At 37.0% G+C, this 24,999-nt stretch overlaps 1 protein-coding gene across 3 annotated transcripts; it reads right to left on the bottom strand.

The window, feature by feature from the left end:
• Positions 1-806: 806 nt before the first annotated feature.
• uckl1b (uridine-cytidine kinase 1-like 1b) lies at positions 807-24,991 on the bottom strand. 3 transcript variants are annotated; one of them, XM_038271457.1, is made up of 15 exons: positions 24,606-24,990; positions 21,963-22,156; positions 20,011-20,117; positions 18,796-18,966; positions 11,521-11,592; positions 9,656-9,845; positions 9,465-9,526; positions 6,140-6,159; positions 4,511-4,609; positions 4,324-4,417; positions 3,895-3,957; positions 3,662-3,784; positions 2,817-2,924; positions 2,569-2,725; positions 807-2,179 (listed from the first exon to the last, which is right to left on the bottom strand). In XM_038271457.1, exons 1-15 carry the CDS (start codon positions 24,671-24,673, stop codon positions 2,100-2,102), a joined length of 1,608 nt encoding a protein of 535 aa, XP_038127385.1. In that variant the 5' UTR covers positions 24,674-24,990; the 3' UTR covers positions 807-2,099. The 3 variants fall into 3 exon arrangements, with proteins under 3 accessions (XP_038127385.1, XP_038127386.1, XP_038127387.1); XM_038271458.1 differs by lacking the exon at positions 6,140-6,159 and adding an exon at positions 8,558-8,574 and having other exon boundaries at positions 2,039-2,179; positions 24,606-24,991; XM_038271459.1 differs by lacking the exon at positions 24,606-24,990 and adding an exon at positions 23,832-23,983 and having other exon boundaries at positions 2,039-2,179.
• Between the last annotated feature and the right edge of the window lie 8 nt (positions 24,992-24,999).

Here is a 24,999-nt window from a genome sequence, read left to right as displayed (position 1 = left end):
GTTTTAAGGGCCAAAATCCTCCTTTAGCAACATATCTTAATCAAATTAAGGTAAAACATGCTAATTTTTAGAAACTTAAACTTTTTAGATCAGTTTTTGCATTTAAATACCAATTGTGACCAATTTAATATTTCACTGTAACATTTTACTTGAATACTTCAAAATTACTGGTTTGTGGATCACTTAATCTAAAAACATGCACATGCTGTTCTTTTGTGCGCCATTCTTTGGTTTTTTTACCCCCCAAAAATCACTGGCCCCACCTGGTAAATTTCATCTAAAACTGGGAACAGCAAACTTCTGCAAACATGCTCTCGATAGAATATGTCAAAATGGAGCTTTCTGGATGACAAACTAATCCCATCCATGGAGGGAACCTAACATTGCACAACCCCTTATAAAGAAGATTTCAATGGTGGAAGAATCATGCTGTAGGAGTTTTTTTTTAAGCAGAGACAAAGAAGATGTCTTGGGTGAAAGAAAGGTCTAGAAGGAATTTGTTAGAAACTACAAGAAGCTTGAAACTGTGGTGGAGTCTCATCTCCAAGCAGAATGATGCCTGCAACAGTGTAAAAAGAGCCATTTTAGAACAGCTTATTAATGACATGGCATTGTCAGATCTAAATCAAACTATGGCCTGTTTTACAATCTGGATGAAAAGCTGAGTTTGTTTTTTTTGCATTAAGAATGTGAAAAGTTTTTACGTGAGTTAAAGTGCAAAGCTGGTAAACATGCCAAGATTTACAGCCATTCCTGCAGGAAAAGGAGCACCTGCTAATTATTTACACAGGGATTACAACTGTATGCCACACTTTTCAGATAATTTTATTTGCAAAATAATTTAAAAACAATGTATCGTTTTCCTTTTAAGTAAACAAATAACACATTTGGATCTGGCATAAAAAATCAATACAATGAAAGTGGTGGTAAAAATGAAAAGTGAAAATGTTCAAAGACCATTAAATGGCAAGCAATAACAATCATATGCTTTCAGTATGCAAAAACTGTTTACTGTAGAGTAACATGGAAAAGTAGAGCAATTATTTATGTGTGTTTTTTTTAACAATTTGATATCAATCTAACATGTAATTAAACATAGTGGTTTATTATTATTGTATAACCCCACATATGGTAAATGAGTTGATGTTAAACTAAAGACAAGGCAGCAACTCCGAGAAACTGATATATCATTTGTATTTAAAATTGCTCCCTTATCAGAAGATCAGGCACGATCTGGAAACCTTGATAAAATTAGAGCGCTATTTTCAAATGACCAATCCCGCCCACTGGTTTAAAACCACACATGAGAATGAAACAAACACCAATTCAGTTTGCTTTATGTGAATGACCCATTTTCACAGCAACAAAAAGATGCACAACTGTCCTGTGCTGCTTTATCTGTAAAAATAGCCAACAAAAATGGCCGACATAAAGCATTAATATATATTTATATATATAAACACATGCTTAAAGCTGTATAATGAACATCAATATTTCAACATCTTCTTTTTAGGCTGGTTAGGTCAGTATTCAGGGTGAAGGAAAAGGTTGAACGTGACTGTGAAAAAATAAAAGACACACACCCACACATTTTCCGATTGAAAGATCCTTCAGAAAAGGCCTCACAGCGATGGTAGCTGAGCGAGAATAGTTGATGTTAAGGTTTTACTCTGAATATTCCAAGGAAGAATAAAAATAAACCCAAATAGTTGAAATTTCTTCTTTTTTTTTTCACCATAACACGTGCAAGTTCACATTCAGCTGTCGTCCACAGTACATGACTTAAGGCTAAATTATACATCTTTGTAAGATTGTCGCAATGTAGGCGTATAAATACAACATTTAAACTTTACAATAAAGTTTTATAAATAAAAATACTTTGAATTCATAACAGTTCCGTTCCTCAAAAATGTTCAAATGTGATTTTAAAAGCAATAATATACAGTTTAGGGTGTAAATTTGCAATCTCCTATTTTCTTGGACTTATTTTTAAATTTTTTCCTGTTTGATCCTTGAAGGACCCAAACAGAAAGAGAGACGCAGAGCGATTCTTTAGTTTGCCAATAAAAAGGCCACAGTCCCTAAACCCTGCGCTGCCGTCAGTAACTGGGTTCATCCATGTCCTCGTCGCTCCAGTCAGGTGGTGCGTCTGTTCCAAAGTATCGATCTCCAAAGTTCCCTGTATGGAACAAAAAGATGATTTACAAAAATAAAACATTTTTGGTGATAATCAGAGTTACACAAACAGGCATATTTTCCCTTCATCTAAATCAGCCCAGTCTGAGGCACTTTATTAAAAATCAGATAAAGGTTAGGGATCAATCACTGGATAATCTTTTGATTTCTTTGGTTTATGTTGGATTCACAACCATTTTCTCTATTAAACCACATGCAGAAAATTTTTTTAAGTGTTTTATTGAAAATTTAGAATTGTCAGCTAACACCTGAAAGACACAGATCAACCAGAAAATGTCTCATTCATGCATTTCTATGATAAAAGTGTAAATGAAAATTAAAAAATTAAAACAAACCATTTTTTCCGGAGCACTGTCCTTGAATATTACTCACCGATGCCAGGAATGATGTGGAAAACATCATTGACCTTCTTATCCACGGCTGTGGTGATGATTTGAACCTGTGGGAACGCGTAGGCCACTGAATGGACTCCCATTTCCGCCATTAGCAAAGAAACCAACAGGATTTTGTCCTCCTGGACATCATGGTCCTGAAAATAAAAACCACACAGCAAAAACAAACAGGTTAAACACAGAAGGCAGCTTAATGAATGCGATTTATGAAGCAATGATCTGTCGAACCAGCAGAACTCGAACAGCCATCATGGCGGCAGCCCCAGTGGACACAGTGCAGTCCATCAGTATCACATGGTCCTCGCTGATGTCTTTGGGTAGACGGAGGTAATGGAGCTGAAAATGTGCAAACAGGAAGTGTGGTTAAAACCAAAATCGTGACATCAGTGACCTGCTGCCTCGTTCAGGGTTCTCACACCTTCCCAAAAAACTCAAAGTTAAACACCTTTCAAAGTCACTTCTTTTTAAACGTTTATATTCTTAAAACTAATACTCATCCCACAGAGTTAAACATTTTAACAATCATAATTTATTTTTCTATTTTACAGCAAAAAGATGAGAAACAAACTAGGAAAGGAATTTTAGTTTAAGATGCTTTATTTAAAATAAAGCATTACTTAATGGCATTGTTGAAAACAGGAAAATTATTAGTTGAGTTATATTTCATGACCTTTAAGAACAACACAACAATATTATCATGTGACTCAACTGTTTAAACTGGTGTCCTTCAAACTATCTCCCCCATACAGCCATCAGAGCCCAAACTGGAAAATGTGGTGGAATAAGAATGACACCGCTTCTAACTTTACAAACTGAGTGAATAGCACCTTTTTAACATAACTAAATATTAAAACATTTTCTTTCTTTGCTTGTTTGATGCATTATATCCATCCCCTAATTAAAGTATTTTTACTTATGTTATTTCTAAAGACTGCTTAACTGCATCGACTAAATCTAGGGATTAATGATGAAGTATTTGGATTCTTAGCTAAATAAATTCTGATACTCCCTTTAGGCCACAGACAGTAAGAGCAGAATATCAATGTGTCCAGGACATAATTGTAGACGTGTACCTCTGGTTCTCCTGTGTCCTGGTTGGTCTGGATCAGGATCTTTCCGATGCGGACGTCTTTGCAGACGGCCCTCAGTGCGGGTTCCATGGTTTCTCCGGCTCGCAAGATTGAAACCCCAGTTATCTTGAGAGATAAAAGTTTACAATCATTACACGGTTTCAGATGGACAGAACATTGTTTTGAGAGTTTTTAACAGTAACTATTTTGTGGAAAATTAAATGCAGCTCACTCACCCTCTTTCCATGGAAACTCCTGCCTTCATAGTCCTCTCCCTGGGGGGTCTGCACTACATGGACCTGAGTTAATGTTGGAGATCATCTCAGTTTTAAACACAGAGCTGCTAACTGCACTGCGGAAAATACATTCTGACACAATAAGAGGCATTAAAAGCTCCGAAGTGAGTTTGTGAAACAAACAGCAGTTGGGAAATAAGGTTTGAAAACTTTCCATTGTGGTGAGTTTCTAACTTTCCATGCAGGTCATCTGAGCTTCAATGTCTATTTTAAACAAGTTATCTTTCCATTTGTCTTTTTTTTTCTTTTTTTTAAAGCTTTCCAACTTTTAGAGTCATGCACATTTTTCTTTCTCACCAGCGGATTGCTGGTTGACTTTATGCTTTTGATATAAATTTCATGCATAAACATATTTATTTCAATGTAAACCTGTGAGGGGAGGAAGGAGAGCGCACGCTCAATCAACAGGCGCATCAGCCTCTTAGAGTAGAAGATGAACTCATCACGGCTGGTTTCTTTGTTTCTAAATAAAATGAAAAAAGGTTACATGGTTTATTATTCAGACAGCAGCAGCTTCATCCTGAAAACTCTTTCTCTGTCACACATTAGCTTTTACCTGATGATGGTGTGCATGCCCCTGACTTGAGGTGTGCTCTCCAGAACGCTGAGGGTCTGGGGGAGGGGTTGGGCCTGGTGTGCAGAAGCCAGGGCTGCCCTGTAACCACGGCAACAAATAGTAAAGCGGGGGTGGCAGAGGGGGAGAGTGCCAACAACGGAAAGAAAGATGGACAGAGACTTGAGTGCAACCACAAATGAATGCAAGCGTAATTAAGAGTTGTGCAGAAATAGTTTAAGGTTCACACGGAGGCGTGCACACGCTTCTACATTCAATTAAACCAAAACACACGCATGGGAATTTACATGCAAATAAAATAATAAATCATTCAGATCTTTTTCTGTAGTACTTAAAGCAAATTTGCAAAAAAAACAAAACAGAAGTCATTACAATCATACTTTAGCCAGAATCAATAATGAAAAGAATGATTTAAAACTGAAGAGCACACAGCTTTAGTGAGAAGAAAATAGCACAGAGACCATGATAATGGATACAAACAAGAAATCCAAACAGATCTAAAAATGATTTTCTCATAAAAATGAAAAACTAAAGTCAAGTTAAAGGAAATATATCATCATATTTTAGAACCAGAAAAACCTTGAAGTTTATTGAAAATCTTCAACAATTTCTGGTTACTTAGAGACCAGTTATTTCTACAGCTTTTTATCTTATGGCGAGTAAATCAGGTTGCATCAATATGTGATTAAGCATGTAGCATCTGTAAAGGATAAACCAAGAGCTTTTCTTTCAAATATCATCAATGAACAAACAAACACTTGAAGGTAAGATGGATTTCTTCTCACCACTACTTGTTGCAGGATTATTAGATAACTGGAAATGTTGATTCAAATTTATGCCATGGCTACTATTCATAGCTCCATCAGGCAGTCAATAGTCAGACCGCTATGCCTCAACCAAAAGGAAAACGCAGACTGCTACATCTTACAGTTGAGTTCCACACAGACTGTGTGTAAAAACACATTTAATATATATAGTATAATAACACTGCTGACTTCTGGTTATAAAGTCACAACTGGAGCAGAAATGGCAAAAATCTCCCTGAATGATTCCAGAATTTTGTTTGGAATAACATCTTTAGTCAAAAGCGGTAAAATAAAAAGAGCTAATTCCATGTTTAGAAGAAGGTTCAGTTTCTCTATAGGGTTCCTGTTTGTTAAGTCTCCCAGCTACTGCTTATTAAACTTTTACAAAAATATAGCCATAAAAATGTTCTCTTCAAGATTCTCTTCAAATTGGAGCCAATCATTTGCCATCACTGCCTTAGGTGGATTTCTGCTTTTTTTCTCTATGATATTTTATATATCTTTGCATATTTCTCCTTTTATGGAAGGAAATAACAAATTTGAAGTGTTTAAAAGTGATGATATATGCCCTTTAAATAAAATATAATTTGCATTATTTTTTATTTTTCAAATCGGTCTCTGTTTATTTACTCATAGACAGTAGTTCTGAAAATATCACAGGTTGATCTTGATCTTCAAAGGAGCAAACACACCGTTATAAAAACCAAGTGATGCAGTTGTGTTCACACTACAAAATATCAACAGCATCACAAAGTTAGAGATACGCCGAAGGAAAGGAAAGCAAAATCATAGCAAATCTGCTCACATATCCCAGCGAAGTTTCCTCTAACGGGAGAGTTTTTGGTTTTTGTTCATTTTTTTTGGTTGAAAGTACAACAATTGCACAGAAGGGAACAAAGAAAAGACAAACAGATAGGAGAAGACAAATGAGAAGAGACAAAACATCAGGTAAATGAAAAGATGAAGGATAATCACAGTGTAAAGCGTGACAGCTCAGACTATCTAAAAAATGTGTCAAATTGTCCTTTCAGTGTCAAAGACACTCAATAGTGGATATATTTCACGATGCTATGAAGACCTCCAGTTGTAGGCCATGTGTTTACAGGTTTCTACAGATACAGTAGAAAACAGAACTGGATCAGATTTTGATATTTGCATGTGCATCCACTGTGTGTACGCGTGGGAGGTGCACAAGCGCTGGTGCGGCTGTCACTCTTTCACCGTGTAAAACAGCAAAGGTTGGTATTTCAGCTCACAGGCCCCAGCACATCCTGTGTCTAAAGACAGACACCAACCTCACTTCCTTTCTCTGTCTGCTTCGTCTACTGTGGCCGACATTCAATGGAAAAACTCGCTGCTTTGTAGTAGGGTATTGGAAACTTTCTCTGTGGCTGAGGTATGTGATAATCAACTATAGCTGCAGCGAGCGCTTCCTCTCTCTTTCTCAGCTTTCTGTTAAAATCTCTCTCTGTTTCTCGGTTGTTGCCACTGAAAGGAGGGGTCAGTTGCTCCGACTCATTGCTGTATTTTTAGACACAGAAGTCAGGAAGAGTGTGAGATGTAGTTTCTTGAACATCAAGAGAGGCAAAACCAACACCTTCACTCTGAATGCTGGCTGCAGCGTGACACATTCAAACTTATTCAACCACAGTTTTCATAGATCTGGAATTGATCCAGAGATGTGGATTCAGGTTTTATAGTCCATCACATTACAACCACACAATATAAGGACTTTAAGGTAGATTTTATTAACCTGACCAGCAGGAAGCAATAGATAATGGAGATTTGAGAGGAAACCCTGACTCTAAATTTACAGGATAAACTTTTGTCAAAGCTACATGTGTGGGTCTCATTACCATCCTTGCACATTCAGTCTGCCTTCTGTTGCGGCCTGAAGGCTTTTGCTGCCTCTAGCACACAGGAAGCATGGGGCCAAAAATAATCATTTCTGGTCTAATTTGACAAGAGCAGCTTCTTTGCTGGTGTCTGCTGTTTCCCCACTTGGCTTGTGGCGAACTACAAAGGGGATTTCTTTGTTCCACCTAACAATAAAAAGGTTGGATTTGACAAGTGAAAACTACTATCAGTGGAGCAACTGTTTCTCCCAGCTGTGATGTGGATCCCTGCTGATCAGCTTGACCAAAAAAAAGAAACCACTGGACTTTGTTTCCAAGTTTGAAGACATTTTGCTTCCCATCCAGGAAGCTTTTTCAATTCAAATTGACTGGATTAGCGTCGAGTTCCAAGCTTCATAGAGCAGCCCAACAAAGCTTTTTTTTTTGCTTAGAAAACATGCAAATTGAACCAAAAAACAGGTCCACCCCTTAGTAATGGGGAGTTGTTGAGGTCGTTGTTGGCCTGCAATACCTAATACTGGCTTATGCCTTTGAAAAGGGAGTCTTTAGGGTCATTGTTGGCCTGGCTGAGCAGGCGAGATGTTTTGCTCCCTTGCATAGTGGTGGGGGTTGAGATGATAGCAGGAAGGAATCAACTTCATTGCTGCAATGTATAAAAGCCTGGAACTAAACCTTAATCCAGACATTTTGAATTGAAATAGCTTCCTGGATGCAACGCAAAATGTCTTTAGACTTAGAAAATAAGTCCAGTGGTTTGTTTTTAACTTTTTTGGACTGATTATGACCTGGATGACTGAGAATCTTCACTAACAGACCGTTTCATTGGTTAAAGCACTCCTTGCACAGCCTGTTACTTATGCTGGGGTGCTTTACAGCTGGGTCACATTACTTCTGATTTCAGATGATGAACTAAGCTGCATTCCTTTAAGTTACTGATTACTGTTCATCAATATCATCTACCTATACTCAGGTAGGTCCATTTAACTTTTTAGGTAACGTCTGAAAGCAACTATTTGAAAGATGTTAAAGATGTAAGCTACATTTTACAAATTATTATTTGTTAAAAAAATAATTTCTTGTTATGTGGTTGTAATGCAACAAAATGTGGGAAACATCTGCGGGCACGCTAATATATGTGGGCTCAGATTCCCACCATAGTGCTAAACTGTTGACAACTATGTCCCTCATCAATAGAAGGTATAACAGCACTGCCTGCTGAAGTGTCATGGCAGCCAGCATGATGGAGAGAAAAAATGTTGGTCTGTGTTCAGCGATTATTTCTCTTCCTTCCAGTAAGAAGCTGCAGCAATGGGAGAACTGGGAAGATGTCAAAGAGAGAAAGACAGACAAGATAAAGGCCACTCTACCTGACGCTGAGCTCGCGCTGTGAGCAAAGGAGGGTGCGGATGGGGGGGGAGAGAGAGAGAGCAATCCATCAGCAGCATGTGTGATATTGTGTTTGTGGTGGGGAGGACAAAAAAAAAAGCAAACTATGCCATAACAAAAGAAGTGCTCCCCCCAAAAACAAAACTGGTGATTAGTGCCGTTGTTTCTAAAGACCAAAAGCCAGCATCATGAGTCGCCCCCTATTAACAATATCATGGGATCGCAGACAGTATATCATAGATGAAAGCAGCCATGGCTGTAGAAACAGAGCAGCTTAACTTCAAAGTTTGCAAACACTAGATAAAATATATCATTATAACTTGTTCTGTGTATTGTGTTAATTTTATTATAAAATCTAACATTCATTAAACAAACGTGGTGAGATCCCATGATGCAACCGGGCAGTTTTTGTTAATTGTACAAAAGTACAACCATTTCTGCTCTAGTTTTTTTTTTCTGAAATTAACCAAAACCAGACAGGAAAACATCTTGAATGCCTTATAATCTATGTTTTATCGATGATTTTTCAACACAAAAAAAATAAAAAATAAACGATGCACTTCTTTGTTAAGTGCACTTTAAATAGGAATAATAAAAATAACTTAAATTAATTGGGAAGTCAAAGACACTTCCCAAAAAAGACATTAAACAGTCTTTAAAATGTAGGCAGTACAACCATCATCCACTAGAGGGAGTGGCAACACTTGCTTGTTAAATATGGTAGGAGTATGAGTAAAAACAATCCTACAGAGAGATGATTGTTAAGCATCAGTACTGTAATAAAACAACACAAACAAGGACGCATGAAGAGAAATGGGACTATACTAACATCTATTTGAATATCTGATTGTATAGGTCAGTAAAATTCGGAGTTATGACCTCTCTTACCTCCTCTAGCTGACTGTGAACATGCTGCACAATCAGGTCAATGGCCACCATGTTGCCACCACCTAACAGGATGACAACAGCTCATGTATTTGCAGGGTTCATTTATCTGTTATACCACAGGTTTAATCTTTATCTTTAGGTCGAATCTGTGTTTCTGGACTGGTTCATGCAGTGTGCTTGTGAGCGCTCACCTCGTGGCACCACCAGATCAGCCAGGCGCATGGTGGGCTCAATGTACTGCTCAAAAGCGGGCTTTACAAACTTGTTGTACTGTTTGATGACGCCCTCGATATCTCGGCCTCTTTCCATGATGTCCCTCCTCAGCCGACGGACCAAGCGGATGTCAGAGTCGGTTTCCACAAAGATCTTCATGTCGAGCAGCTGAAGAAACGGCCAGAAAAACGATTGGTACAAAATAAAGTTTTATTTTAAACAGATACAAATGAAGCTAAACATGGACATCTATTAGGTTGGTGGTGAATAAGCATCTTTTCAAATGTATTAAATATTTTCTTTTTCATTATGGATAAAATTTCCAAGGTAAAACCTACTGAAACTTGTTTGGTTAATGGGTAATATTCCTGAAGGACTGAAATAAACCCTTTTAACTGTTTCATTTAAGAATACAGATTATAATGTCTTTCTTTTCTTATTCGAACTATTTCAATTTGCGACAAACTGGATTAATATTGGTGGGAAATAAACATCTTTTTGAAAGGTATATCAAATTCATTACAATTCATAAAATAATTAAAGGAATAGTACACCCAAAACATGATTAGCCTTCATTTTGTACTCACCCCCATGCTGAACAACACTCTGGAGTACTTTTTTGATATCTCAAATGCATCTGGAGATCTGGGAGGCTTCTTGCTGTCTGCTGACATTCAAATAATGGAGGTGCCCAGCGCTACAGAAGCCGGCAGACCAAACCAGATGAAAGTGCGCATTCAGCGTCTGCTCTGCCAATAATGCAAGCGTAGAAGAAGAAATGTGCTGTTTACCTGTGCAAAGAAAGAAACAACGAAAGAAAAATGTCTGAGGACTTCAGTGTTGACGAAGAGCATGAGTTCTTTGCCGAGCTGAATGCGCACTTTCATCTGGTTTGGTCTGCCGCGGTTTCCGTAGCGTCATGAACGCGCAGGTGCGCGCTTTCAGGAAATCCTATACACTACTGTTTATGCTCTAAAAACATTCTAATTGACTTCGTTTCAAGTAAATTCTGGATGCTACCCACTCAGGACACTTGGAATACATTGGACGAGCAGTATGGAGGAATATTGACACGTTTTCTGTGGACTTTTATGGACCTTTCTGCCTCGGGCGCCATAGACCTCCATTATTTGAATGTCAGCAGACAGCAAGAAGCCTCCCAGATCTCCAGATGCATTTGAGATATCAAAAAAGTACTCCAGAGTGTTGTTCAGCATGGGGGTGAGTACAAAATGAAGGCTAATCATGTTTTGGGTGTACTATTCCTTTAAGACCTTAAAAAAAACACGATAGCATCCCAAACAAATAATTTTTACAAGTAGCCATGTTTTTTTACACAATGGTGTGGAATGCGTCATTATTAATCATAAAAAAATGTATAATGAAAAACAGATAACGATGAGTCCAATAAATATTTATTCAAAATATTTACTGAAAATGTTTCCCTATTGTATTACCGTGATGGATACGGGAAATAAAAAAAACAAAGTTTGGATGCTAGGATTTAAACAACTAACAATGAAAAGGGGAAAGAACTTTTTGAATATATTTATAAATGATTGACATTTAAAGGTAAAATACCAAACTCTTTTGTGAGAACAGTATATGGCACAGACACTGAATTAATTTTATTTAGTCATTTTTTTGCTCCTTTTTACCAGTCTACATACGCATATTTATGAGGTTTTCTTGTTTGTTTACTTTGCAAAGAGAGGAAATACATATGAAAACATAATTCGAGGATTCACCTCGGTTTTCCTGCATATTCCATTATGATACAACACAAGACATGAAATTATAAACCAATCCAGGCTTTCTCAATGATTTGCAGATCAGTAGTTACCTGCAGGAGAGCTTTATCTGCAAAGGACATGATTCCCTCAAAGATGATGACACTGGCTCCATAAACTGTTTTCTGTGGTAATCAGAGACATAACATTCAGGTTAACTGCTCAAACAGTGAGATGGTGACGGATCAGATTAATTAATAACCAAGGAAGGCTGGAAAAGAACAACAGGGCAAAAAGTATTCCTTCCTCTCTAACTGTATAGATTTTTTCCCCCTTACACCATGAAAAGTGTGTTTTTTCATCTATGGATATTCAATTAAATTAAGTTTATTTATATACCCCTTAAATTAAAACACATTTCATCTCAAGGCTACTATTACTAATTAATTACATCAAGTAGTAGATAGTTTAGAACTGAAAGAAAACATTGAATATTATCGTCCCTCCAGCAGTCTTTAGGCAAGAGGCAGGGTTAGCCCTGGGCGGACTGCCAGTTTATCACACTGTTCTGGGGTCAGTTTAATTTTTTATTTTTTTTTGAACAAAGACTTTATTTTATCAGATCAGTATTCAAAATCACTGATTCATACAATAAGCCAGAAACAACAATTTCAATACAACCATACAAAAAATTGGGTAACAACAACCAAACAGGTAGGCGAGCTGAAGAGCCATGTTTTCTTTTTCCTTTTTCTTCTTTATCATTATTATATATATATATATTATTATTATTATTAATTTTTTTTTTTTTTTTTTATTAACTTGGAGGATCAGACAAAGGAAAGATCTCTCCCGAGTAATTTTTATTTTTATCATAACAGAAATGTGTGTTTACGCTTATCCTACTATCACATTAACTGGAAATATGTCTTCAAAGGGTTCCATCTTTTCTCAAATAGACCAGTGGACAAGTTTAATTTTGCTGTTATTTTCTCCATCGTATAAACATTCACTAGTTTCTCTTTCCATTGATTTACAGTAGGGGGTGAAGGTTTATACCAGCATATTGTTATCATTTTTTTGGCTACGAGAACAAGGATACCAAATAAGTGTTGTTCTTCTTTACTTAAATTATTTGGTGGAATTCCCAGAACAAAGATCCGGGGATTCCAATCAATATCAGCATGCAAGATATTTGAAATTTCCTCTCTAATTCCTTCCCAGAATTTCTTAATCTTTGGGCAATCCCAAAAGACATGAGTCTGATCTGCAACTAGTCCGCACTGTCTCCAGCACAAGTTTGATTTAGTTTGATCAAATTTGGAAATAATGTACGGAGTTTTGAAATATCTGACAATTATTTTCCAATAAAATTCTTTCCATGTTGGACTATTAGTCAGTTTATGTCCAGTTATACACACTTGCTCCCACTCCTCATCTTCAATCACATCATTCATTTCCAGTTCCCATCTTTCTTTTATCCCAGGAGCTGCACTCGACAGACATGACTGTAAGCATTTGTATAGATTCGACACAGTATTCTTAGATTTTTTTTCTTTGGTGATCTTTATAAAGAATAATTCTAAATCAGTAGGCCCTGACTGAAGAAGGGACCACTCGTTGTGGGACATCAGGTAGCTTCTCAGTTGTAAATACCTATAAAAATCAGGCGTGTTCAAGCCGTACTTCTCCTTAATCTGGTTAAAAGACTTCAGAACCTCCCCTTCAAACAAGTCATCAATAAAAATTAAATTTTTGTTTTGCCAGGTTCGAAATCCTGGATCTTGTTGTCCTGGTTTAAAGTCTATTATATCCAAAATTCTTGAGGCTCTGGAAATAAATTGGGGAGCTTTCATATTCTTTCTAATCATGTTTAAAGTCCTTTGAGTGCTTTTCATCCATATATTTGTAATTTTGTACTTATTCCATATTTCAGTCGAGCAGAATACCAGGGCCTGTAGAGAAAATTTAGGGCTTGCGCTCTCTTCCAATGTCAGCCATGTTATTTCTTTATTTTGTGTTAGCCAGCCTACACTTGCATGTAATTGTGCTGCCCAGTAATATAATTTTAAGTTTGGTACATTAAGACCTCCATAAGGTTTATACGGAAGAGGATTAGGGCCACTGAAAAAAAAAAAAGTAACTGATTTTTATTTATTTTTTTTTTCAGTATAGTATGGGAAAAAAGTCAGAATTCTGACTTTAATGTCAGAATTCTGACTTTTTTCTCAGAATTCTGACTTTAATCTCAGAATTCTGACTTTTTTCTCAGAATTCTGAGATTAAAGTCAGAATTCTGACTTTTTTCTCAGAATTCTGACTTTTTTCTCAGAATTCTGACTTTAATCACAGAATTCTGACTTTAATCACAGAATTCTGACTTTAATCACAGAATTCTGACTTTAATCTCAGAATTCTGACTTTAATCTCAGAATTCTGACTTTAATCACAGAATTCTGACTTTAATCTCAGAATTCTGACTTTAATCACAGAATTCTGACTTTAATCTCAGAATTCTGACTTTAATCTCAGAATTCTGACAATAAAAAAAGTCAGAATTCTGAGAAAAAAGTCAGAATTCTGAGTTTAAAGTCAGAATTCTGAGAAAAAAGTCAGAATTCTGAGAAAAAAGTCAGAATTCTGAGATTAAAGTCAGAATTCTGAGATTAAAGTCAGAATTCTGAGAAAAAAGTCAGAATTCTGAGTTTCAAGTCAGAATTCTGAGAAAAAAGTCAGAATTCTGAGAAAAAAAAGTCAGAATTCTGAGATTAAAGTCAGAATTCTGAGAAAAAAGTCAGAATTCTGAGTTTAAAGTCAGAATTCTGAGAAAAAAGTCAGAATTCTGAGATTAAAGTCAGAATTCTGACTTTTTTCCGTACTAAACTGAATTTAAAAAAAAAAAAAATCAGTTAACTTTTTTTTTTTTTCAGTGGCCCTAATCCTCTTCCGTAGGTTTACCAATAGTCAATTGAGTAAGTTTTATTCTGGCCTTTCTCTTTTGCCAAATAAATGTAGAAATCATTTTTTGCATTTTATTTAATTTTGTTGTTGGAATCCAAATAGGAAGGGCCATAAACAGATACAGCAATCTAGGGAGAATATTCATTCTGATTGTTTCAATCCTTCCAAAAAAGGAAAGTGGTAAAATGTCCCATCTATCTAAGTCTTTTTGAATTTGGACCAATAGCTCCCCAAAGTTTGCTGTATACAATTTGGAAACATCCGTAGTAATATTGATTCCCAGATATCGAAATCCGTTAGGTGACCAGTTGAAATTCACTAATTTGGATAGTTCTGAGGGCCAGGAGCCACTCAGCATCATGGCCTCTGATTTTGATTCATTTACTTTGTATCCTGAGACCGCACCGAAGTCCTTCAGGCATTTTAAAATATTTGGTATAGAAGTTATTGGGTCTCTGATATAGAGAATAACATCATCAGCATACAGAGATATTTTGTGAGTCCTGATTTTATCCGTTATGCCTAGAATTTATTTATCTGTTCTTATTAATTCTGCTAAAGGTTCTATACTGATAGCAAACAGGATTGGTGAAAGACAGCAGCCCTGACGAGTTCCTCTTTTCAAGGAAAAACTATCTGACATATAACCGTTAGTGCGCACTCTAGAGGTTGGACTGGAGTACAGCACCTCAAACCAACTGATAAAGTTTTCATTAAAGCCCATCTTCAATAGGACCTGCTTCAGAAATAACCAGTCCAACCGATCGAATGCCTTCTCGGCATCTAGGCCAAGAAGCATGGATGTATAAGGGCTTTGTTGGCCAATTGAAATTATATTTAGAGTACGTCTGATATTATTTATTCCGAGTCTATTGGGTATAAAGCCTGTCTGATCAGGATTGATAAGTTTATTAATAATCTTTTGTAGTCTTTTGGACAAGATGGCACTTAAAATTTTAACGTCATTGCACAGCAGACTTATTGGTCTATAAGAGGCGCATTGTGTGGGGTCTTTGCCTTCTTTGTGTATAACCGAAATAATTGCTTCTGCCCATGTTTTAGGTGGGTCTTTGTGGCCCAGAGCATGATTAAATACTCTGCATAAGAGTGGGATAAGCTCAGTCTGAAAGCATTTATAGAATTCTCCTGGGAATCCGTCCGCCCCTGGTGATTTATTATTCTTAAGCTTTCCTATAACAAGTTTTATCTCTTCTTCGGTAATTGTCCCCACTAATGATTTAGCTTCCTCCTCGTCAAGTTTATTCAGATTAATTTGTTGCAAAAATTGCCTAATTATATTTAATTTGTTAGGATTGGTCTCCGAATTATATAGTTGTCTATAATATTTTGAAAATGCATTTGCAATTTCTTTAGGATACGATACTAGATTTTTAGATATTGGGCACGTGATTTTTTGAACGGTTCGACTTGCCTGTGATTTTCTTAATTGAAATGCTAATAGTCTGCTTGCTTTATTTCCCTGTTCATAGTATTTTTGGTTTGCAAAACGTAAAGCGCCCTCTGCTTTATAAGTTAGTAACTCATTCAAATCCTGTCTACATTTTCTAAGTTCCTGTAATACATTTTCTTCATTTGTTCGTTTGTGTTTGGTCTCAAGTTTCTTAATGTGTTCTTCTAAGTCTTCTTGTTTTTTCTCACGTTCTTTTTTAACTTTTGAAGAAAATGAGATAATTTTACCCCTCAAGTATGCTTTGGCTGTATCCCACAGAGTAGATGGTGAAATCTCGTCCGCATCATTGATATCTAAAAAGAAATTTAATTCGTCTTTTATATATTGGATTGCCTCCGGGTTATTTAAAAGTGATACATTCAGTCTCCATAACTTGAAAGGTTTCTCCAGGTCGATATTTAAAGACATTATCATAGGTCCATGGTCTGAAATAGTTTGAGGTTCAATGTGACAATCCGCCACTCTGTGGGATGCCTGTTTGGAAACACAAAAGAAGTCTATTCTTGAATGGCTTCTATGAACCTTTGAGAAGTGAGTATAGTCTCTGATCTTTGGGTGTTTTGCACGCCAAATATCAACCAGCCCCAATTCCTCTAATAGATTCTTCAACGCTTTTGTTTTTGATAGTTGATATTTTTGTTCTGCTGGAAATTTGTCCATGTAATGGTTCAAGACACAGTTGAAGTCTCCCCCTAGAATAATCACTCCTTTTGAGTGACCCGCCAAGATTTGGGCTAGTTCTTGAAAAAAACCTGGATTATCCTCATTTGGGGCGTAAATATTCATAATTGTAAGAGTGGTTCCTCCAATTGAACCAACCACCATTAGCCAGCGGCCTTCTTTATCTTTGAGTACGTTTTCTGCTACAAAGCTTAGAGATTTGTGAAACAGTATTGCTACTCCTCTTTTTTTGTAGTTTCCATAAGATGCACTGAATATCTGTCCCACCCACTCTCTCTTTAATTTAGCATGTTCTATCTCATTTAAATGAGTTTCTTGTAAAAGCCCAATTGTACAATTCAACCTTTTTAATTGTGATAGAATTTTTTTCCTTTTTATAACGTGATTTACTCCATTAATATTGTAAATAACAATTTTCAAAGTCGTCATATTTATATGGAAAAAATATGAAAGTTACATCCCTCCAGTAATATGTTGTTCTCTATGCAAATATATTTAACAGTCAAACTCAGTTCGCCGAAAAACAATGAACATAATGAACAAGAACTCAGATCTTCATCTTCACAGAACTTCCAAGTATTCCATGTGCAGCCCTTTTGGAGAACATAGGCTGCACATTCCTGATGTAAATTGGACAGGGATAACGGTCTCCCTGGGCGGATTACACTATATGTGTAAGCAGTAGTCGCCATAGCCTCTTATTCTACTGCACAAAATGCCCGAAAAAAAAAAGAAAAAAGAGAAAAAAGCAAAACACTTACTGTGAATACACCAACCGATAATCTATAAGTATTAATAAAATATTATACCTGCATGTCTTTTTTATATATATATTTTTAACACGATCCACCTTTGAATAGAATGCCAGCTAGACCAGGGCAGGGTCAGGCAAAACATTACCGTCTCAACCCTGCTTGTGCTGATCCACCGAGTTAAGTATTGCCCTGATGTCCATGTTATCCAGCCCTGGGTCAGCCCTTCCACGTCTCCCCTGTGTCTGCCAGCTGTTGTGTAGCAGCTCTCTCTCCAGGGCGTCCCGCTCATCCACCTCCACCGGGATCCCGAGTTCCTTCAGGGTGGATTGGGCCTCCAACAGAGAGGGGAAGGTCTTGATACCCTTCTCCAAAAACAGTCTAAGTTGAGCCGGGTATGGTGACTGCGCCTTTATATTGCGTTCCTTCAGCTTTTTAATGACTCTCTGCACTTCAGTGGAGTAATCTTGGTCGAAGAAGATTTTGTTTCCCAGAAACTCTACATTCCGCTGCTTCCACGCACACTGTAGTACCATCTGTTTAACACTGAAGTCCAAAAAACGAACTATTATGGATCTCGGCGGGGATGTCGGCCTCGGTTTCGGAACTGTGGCTCTATGGGCTCTCTCAATGCAAATATCCATACCTTCAGGTAGCTTCAGCGCAGATTTTAACAGTTCTTTAATGAACGGAATCATCTCCTTTCCTTCTGAATCTTCCTTTATCCCATACATTCTTATATTGTTCCTGCGCATCCTATTCTCCATATCATCCAGTTTTGCGGTTATTTTAGCGTCTTTTTTGAGTAAGTAAGCTAGCACCCTTTCCTGCTGTAAGCCACGATCTTCTGCGTTACTCACTCTCTCTTCCGCTGTGTTCAGTCTCTCTTCTAGTGCATCAGTTCTCTTTTTTATTTCTGCAATCGATGCTTCCATCCGGGCTTGGGATTCTAGAATGTCTCGTTGCGCCGTTCTAGATTCTTCTCGGAATTTACGGAGCTCTGTTAGCATCAACAAGTCTGTCCCTGTTTCATTTTGAGCTAAGCTAGCATCAAGTGTTAGCTGCTTCTGTATCGTCTTCGCATCATCATTTTTCCCCGTCTTCTGTTCTCTTCTTGTAGTCTTTTGTGACGAGGTCATTGTGGTAGCGTGTTCTGGATATGTAGGTGGAATTAAATTTTAATAGCAGGCAAATTAAGAGTTATTTCGGTCAGAGCGTCGTCTGTGAGCGTCTCTACTCAGGCATGCTGGAAGCGGAAGTCCTCCTGGGGTCAGTTTAATTGAAGGAAAGAATGGTAGAAATGAACTGGATAAGTGACCAATTGGGAGAGGTAGTTATAATTAAGCATATTGACTGAAATTGTAAAAATGTTTTACACAGTAAAATAGAAGAGGCCCATGAAGAACATTTTTGGAACCTCTGGGCTAATCACTTAAAACCCCATTAAAATAGCTTGTGGTTTTAACGTGAGAAAATGTGAGGAAGTTGATGCGACACAACATAGACTGTGTAATCCTCCTTACCCACTCCTTCTGTCTCCCATGAGTGGCAAAATCATAGACTGGGATTTTCACACTCTTGCCCTGTTTGAGTTTGCGCAGGGTGTGCGTCAGCAAATCAAAGTCGAAGGCGTCTGGATGGTCAAAGTTATAATCATTGCTGGCTGCCAGCAGCTGCTCCTCAGGGGACAGGACCTGAGGACAGGAACATTGCTTCAGTGCAGCATAACTTCCACTGTAGAAAAATACGTATGTTTTTTTTTTTATGATGCAAAAAAAAAAAAAAAAAAAAAAAAAAAAAAAAAAAAAACACAAACCCTTAAAATTAATAATTACATGCAACTCATTTGTAGAAACTAAGAGTCGGACACTAGCAAGATATAAATTACTGATCCTTGTTCAAGTGCGGTTGAAGTTAGGAACCTAAATTTAGTAGAACATCATGCGCCACTGTGACGTCTGTACGAGGTGCTGTCTCTGTGTGTGTGTGTGTGTGTGTGTGTGTGTGTGTGTGTGTGTGTGTGTACCCTTAGGCTGGTTGTGCTTTGAAAAGCCCAGACCTGCTATTTGGCAGTTTCTGAACACCAACACCTCCTTCTTAAGTGAGCTGATTACACACTAAATATGACAAACTGATTTTCCCCGCTGTGTGTGGGCTGTAAGCGACTCCAAAAGGAAAAATTGAGCTGCTAATGGTAAAAAGAAATCTCAGTTAATGCAGCGAGAAACTGGGCTGAAAGCTTTAACAGCACCAGTCCTCGGTCGGGTATGACCCCCTGTAGAATAGGATTACGCAACCAGAGTGGGCGAACATGAAGAGGGGCAGAAATACTGTCTCTCATTTGACTCAAGCACTAAGTCTTTTTAATGCAGTCACCTCCTGTTTCGTCTTTCACTGCGTTTAAACCCCCTCAAGATTTTAACTCAACTTTACTTTGGTTCCGTTTTCTTTTCATTTTATTTCTGTCCTTTAGGCCAGGTGGGGGTTCAGAGAAGGAGAGTGATGCGAGTAGCCAGACAAAAAACAAAAATGATATTGTTTTATTTGTCTGCATTTGAATATGCCTCCATTTATGAAAAATATTAAGAAATGAGTAAATATCTTAGATCATAGATTTATTTTGTCATTTTGTATACACATTTGTAAACAAAAAGAAATTTCGTTTAAAACAGCTCAAGATAATTTCCTTTTTTGAAAACAGATGAAACAAATTTAACGTACTGCTTTATTATACGTACCTTATAAAAGGAGTCCATTGAGAGTAAAACAACCCAGGGAACATCTAACGCTTCGATGATTTTTCTGGCGACTGTCGTCTTTCCTGACGCGCTGCCTCCACAAAGACCTGTCACAATAGAAAAGCAGAAAGTACTAAAGGTCACAGAGAGAGATAAGTCTCACAATGTGTGAGAAAAGTGTGAGAAAAAGTTGGATTTATTACAATATTTAGCCAAAAATATCTTTACTGAATGATTTTAAGTCCGTTTTGCTTTGAACTCTTATTCTTCATGAACAAAGAGTCTATGTTGTTGCTCCATAGGGGTTCTGTTCTCATTTTAGCTCCACAGGCTTGTTTCCTTTTTGCATTTTTCACATACATTTTTACTACTTAAATATAGAGGCAAGTTGATGTTGATTGCACTGAGATAGTATTTGACAGTTGGTGTCACATTGATGTCATCATTCATACAACAGTTATTTCTCAATAATTTATCAAACCTGTAAATCTCTGGTGAGCAAAAAGAAATAAATAAATCTAAAATTTGACCCCCAAAACGCAATTAAGCTAGCTGGTTTTACCGTGGATAATTTTATTTTTTAAATCAAATTGTCTGAATCTTGTTCTTATTCAGAGTCTGATTCAAAGATTCAGTTTTACCTCTTAGATGGTGAAGCACTGAGGCAGCAATGCGTAGGAGTTTGTCACACTTCCTGGCTTACTTTCACTAACATCCAGCTCTCTCTGGCCTGAGTTTTCTCACACCATAGTAAACAATATGGATATATTGCATAACAAAAATGTTTGTATGATCTGTTTATTATTACATAGGATGCATTTTATGCAGCAATGATAAAAGAATCAAAAGTCAGAAAATATCAGGGCCTTTCTATAGATCAGATATAGTAGTAGTTCTTAGAAGACAGGAACCCGATGTGTTTGGTTGATTTGTAAGATTCTTATTTACAAAAACCCTTTCAACTTTCAGATACCATAGATAGTCATTGCAGTGAAAGAACAAGGTAGGCTCAATGAAAAGTAATCCAGTAACTGGGAATTTCTACAAAATAATATCTTTATAAATCAATTGAAAGAAATAGGATCTAATCAAAAATAGGACAAACATTTTTAACAGGATTTAAAGACTTGATGCCCCTGCAAAATACTTAAGAGGTGATTTTCTTTTGGAAGTTTCTGCTATTATTGGTGGATGAAAGCCAAACCCTAAATCTTTATTAAATTCCTTTGGGACCGGCTTCAGGAATACATTTTGTGGCATTGATTGAATAATTGGTGGTACCCTGACCCTGGGGTACAGTACTTTTCAGTTTTCTTTAACTTTAAAACCCCAAAACCTTAATGAATAATGACATCAAATAACCTAAGATATTATCTAATAAGCAAAACCTAAAATGTTTTTATATCTGAAGCAAGTTAAGCATCTCAGCTTCAACTTTTAATCTGTTTTTGATATAAATGCTTTAATCCATGTTGGCTATCTTTTAATTCCTTTCAGGTATATATAGGAAGCTTAATCCTAGTTATTAATAACAGATTTAGAAAAGCCAGTTCTCATTAGATGTAAACTCTGTAGGCTGAATAAAACTTGTCAACCAACAAGACGATTTGCAGAATTGCATTATGGGGCTTGTAGTTTTGTCTTTTATTTAGCACCCCAGTCAAAAATACAACACAGTAAATGAACAAATATTGTCAAGAGATGGTGTCCAAATACACACGTGGATTAAAGCAACTTCTAAATAAAATGGAGCACAAACAAGTAATAACTAAAGGTCATTTAGGACAGGAGAAGAAAATCTACAAAAGTAAGACTGAAAGCATACAACTGACCATACACATGGTTTGGCCCACACAGAAAAATGTTTTACTTTTAGTTAATGTCACACCGTTACAAAATAACAGGAGGAATTGATCCTGATACAACATATCTGTTTATAAACAGTTTCCTACCAATGACAAAGGCCTCTTTGGACTGTGTCCCATGTTCGTTGTACCACGGAGGGCGACCAGCTGTGTAGATGGTTCGTTTGGAGGTGCGCAGCAGCGGAGGCTCTGATTTACACTGACTGGTGGTCCGCTTCCTGGGAGAAAGGCCCATGCCGACAGAGGGAAGCAGTCTGTCCAGCGATCCCTCACTGCCTCCACTTTAAATGAACAAACACACAGCAGGTCACAGGATCAGTGTTTGGAGCCAGCAAGGAGAAAATCGTCTTTGTTTTCTCAGTTTTTAAATATACCTCAATCTGACGTTGCCTTTTATGGTTCATATGAATCAAAACAACTTATTCATTTAATGATTTATAACATTGACCATTTTTATGCTTAATGCATGAGGAAACAGCAAAAATCCTGCATGTAAAAAAACAACCTGATGAAAAGTGGCCCAGTTAACTGATAGTAAACAAGACTGTACCAGTGATGAACTACTGAACCTCCTTCCATGTTAATGTTTAGGTTTTTTCTCCAATCTTCAGCAACTGAACTTTGTACACTGATTTAGAAAACGGGGCAGCTAAAATTGAGCTTTTACAGCTGATTTAAGGATAAATGCAAATGATATAAAGAAGTTCATCCATTAATCTAATCTATGCTTAGAAGATATTATGTTTCTCAACATTAAAACGTGTTTTAATATGAAATAATAGATTTTGAATTTGTGCAGAGCTTTTGTTTAAAAAAAAACTAACAAAAAGACAAGACGGGCACATTGTTAACAGTTGTAAACTGTGCTTTACCAAGAACTGAAAGATCCTAATACTGTGAAAGTGATGTAATCTTGTTATCTCACACAGTTCAGAAGTTGCCATTTAGGAGGTGCAATCCCATGTTTAATTGGTGCACAGATACAAAGCATTTATCAACCTTGAACCTTTTATAGCATTAAAGTCACAAAAAACATTTTTATGTTTTTACTGGGAGTTTATTTGATGGACAATAATTGCTTCACTGTGTTCATGTTGTGTAGAACCAAATTTATGGGAATCACAAAGATTTCTGTCTTTTCTCTTTTTCAAAAAGCTCCAGTTCTTTTGGACTGAAACAAAAATGTCTGGTCCAAAGTCAAATAGAGTGTTGGACTTTGAAAACACATAGAAATGAAATATGTTTTTACCTGTAAAGCAGCAGATTCTTGAATTTGAAGAAGACATTGAAGGCAGGCTATACTACTATTAGATTTTAGAATTTATTTTTTCAATTCAGGACCTCCAGCAAAGTTGGACAAAACCATACCTCAATTTTTCATTCACACCCACAGGGAGGCATAAATCCACTCTTTATGTGTCGATTTTTACTAACCTGCTGAGTCATGCAACTAGTAGTCCTACTAAGCAAATTCATCATCTCAGTAACCAGGCAGTAAACAAATAACATCAAGTTGATTCAAATCAGGCACGAGGATCTGACAGGACAGAGGCATGGAGTAGTTTTGCATAAATTACTCAAAGTAAACTCAATGGGCAGTTGTGTGTTTTGTGAGAATACTGACTACTGCAAGTGTTTTGTGACTCATTACCAAACTCCTGCATCTACAGAAACTGATAGTGGCTTGGAACTGCAAAAGCAGTATTATGGCTGCTTCATTTGAAGCAGTAAAACGTTATTGAGCTCATAATGGCAGTGGCTAATGATCAAACAGAATCACCTCTTTGAGGCTCAACTTTCTCTGTGGATCTACAGCATTCCTGCATTGGCCAAATGAGTCATACTTAACCGAAAAACAAAGCATTAAAGTTCTTCTGATTCACTGCTAATTGAAAATCATTAAAAACCATTCTGAGAAAGAAATCTACCTCACATCTAATTTTTAGCATCACTTACTTTAGTATTCGAGACATCCACACCTCACCCAGACAGGACTGTAAAGAGCCAGAGGCCATAACTGTAGAAAGCAGACTAGAAGAGAGAAATTCCTAGACCTTTGCAGTCATCCAGTCAACTCTCAGTCTCTAAAATCTTTACAGGGATCATATACCTCCTCAGGTGGAGTCTCCAGGGGGGGTTTGGTAAACAAACAAAAAAAGAGCAAAGATTTATCTTATCTAATCAGAGTCACCTGGGTGAAGCCAGGGAGTGGACGCAAAGAACAACATATGAGACGTGGTTCATTCAAACTGGGTTATCTGTTAAAGCCAAACCAGGGTGCCATAAGAGATTAGCCCTGCTGACTGTGCTGAATCATGCTTTTGTTCGTTGCTCCCAAATGTTAAGTGCAAACTATGAATGCAGCTTTGAAATGAGAAAAAAAAAGGCTGACAAAAGGTCAGACTGCTGGTAAACAAGAAAACCCTCTGAAGCACACATGGAATATGAATAATTGTCAATGAATAAAACTGCAAACACAAGGACATTTAAGCACTATAAAACAAGCCAAAAGTTGCTCTTGTCTTAGTTAACATAAAAGTAGATTTATAAAAAGATTGAGTCATGATTTAACCCAAATGTTCTCAGTATAAAACCCATTTTCATTTGAGCCAAAGTTTAACACCAATTGGAGCTCTAGATTACAGTTACGCATTCACCAAAAAAAGGCACCTTTATAACCTTAAAAAAGAAAGATGAAATCATTGAAAAAGAATTAAATAAGACACTTACCTGCCATCGGATCTAAGAGTCCAACAGCCTGATATTCTAGCTCCTGAGTAAGCTGGTATTGTGTTCATGATGGTAGGAAGTATTTCAGATTTGCTTTGTGTGTCAGTTCAACACTACGGCCAACAGGTAATAATTTTAATACATCGGAGCACAATAACAGGTTTAAACACCACGCCCCTTGTAAAAAAACAGCCAGAGAATCTAAGGATTAGAGATATCAGGGGAAATCAACTTGGGCAAGAAACGAAACTTAAAGCATGTGTTTAGCTTTCAGATTCTCCAGTTCTTTGAACAGATGAGGAGTCCAGAGCTTGGCTGTAGGAGAGCACGACAGTGTGAAAGTAAAGCACAGCTTTTCCCTCCTCTTTCCCTGCTCCTCCCCTTTGGCTATTCA

This window comes from Cyprinodon tularosa, unplaced genomic scaffold (genome assembly GCF_016077235.1).
Source record: "Cyprinodon tularosa strain WSP-4 unplaced genomic scaffold, ASM1607723v1 ctg8, whole genome shotgun sequence".
In the NCBI taxonomy this organism is placed as follows: Eukaryota; Metazoa; Chordata; class Actinopteri; order Cyprinodontiformes; family Cyprinodontidae; genus Cyprinodon; species Cyprinodon tularosa.
This window is presented reverse-complemented; position numbering and strand designations above follow the sequence as displayed.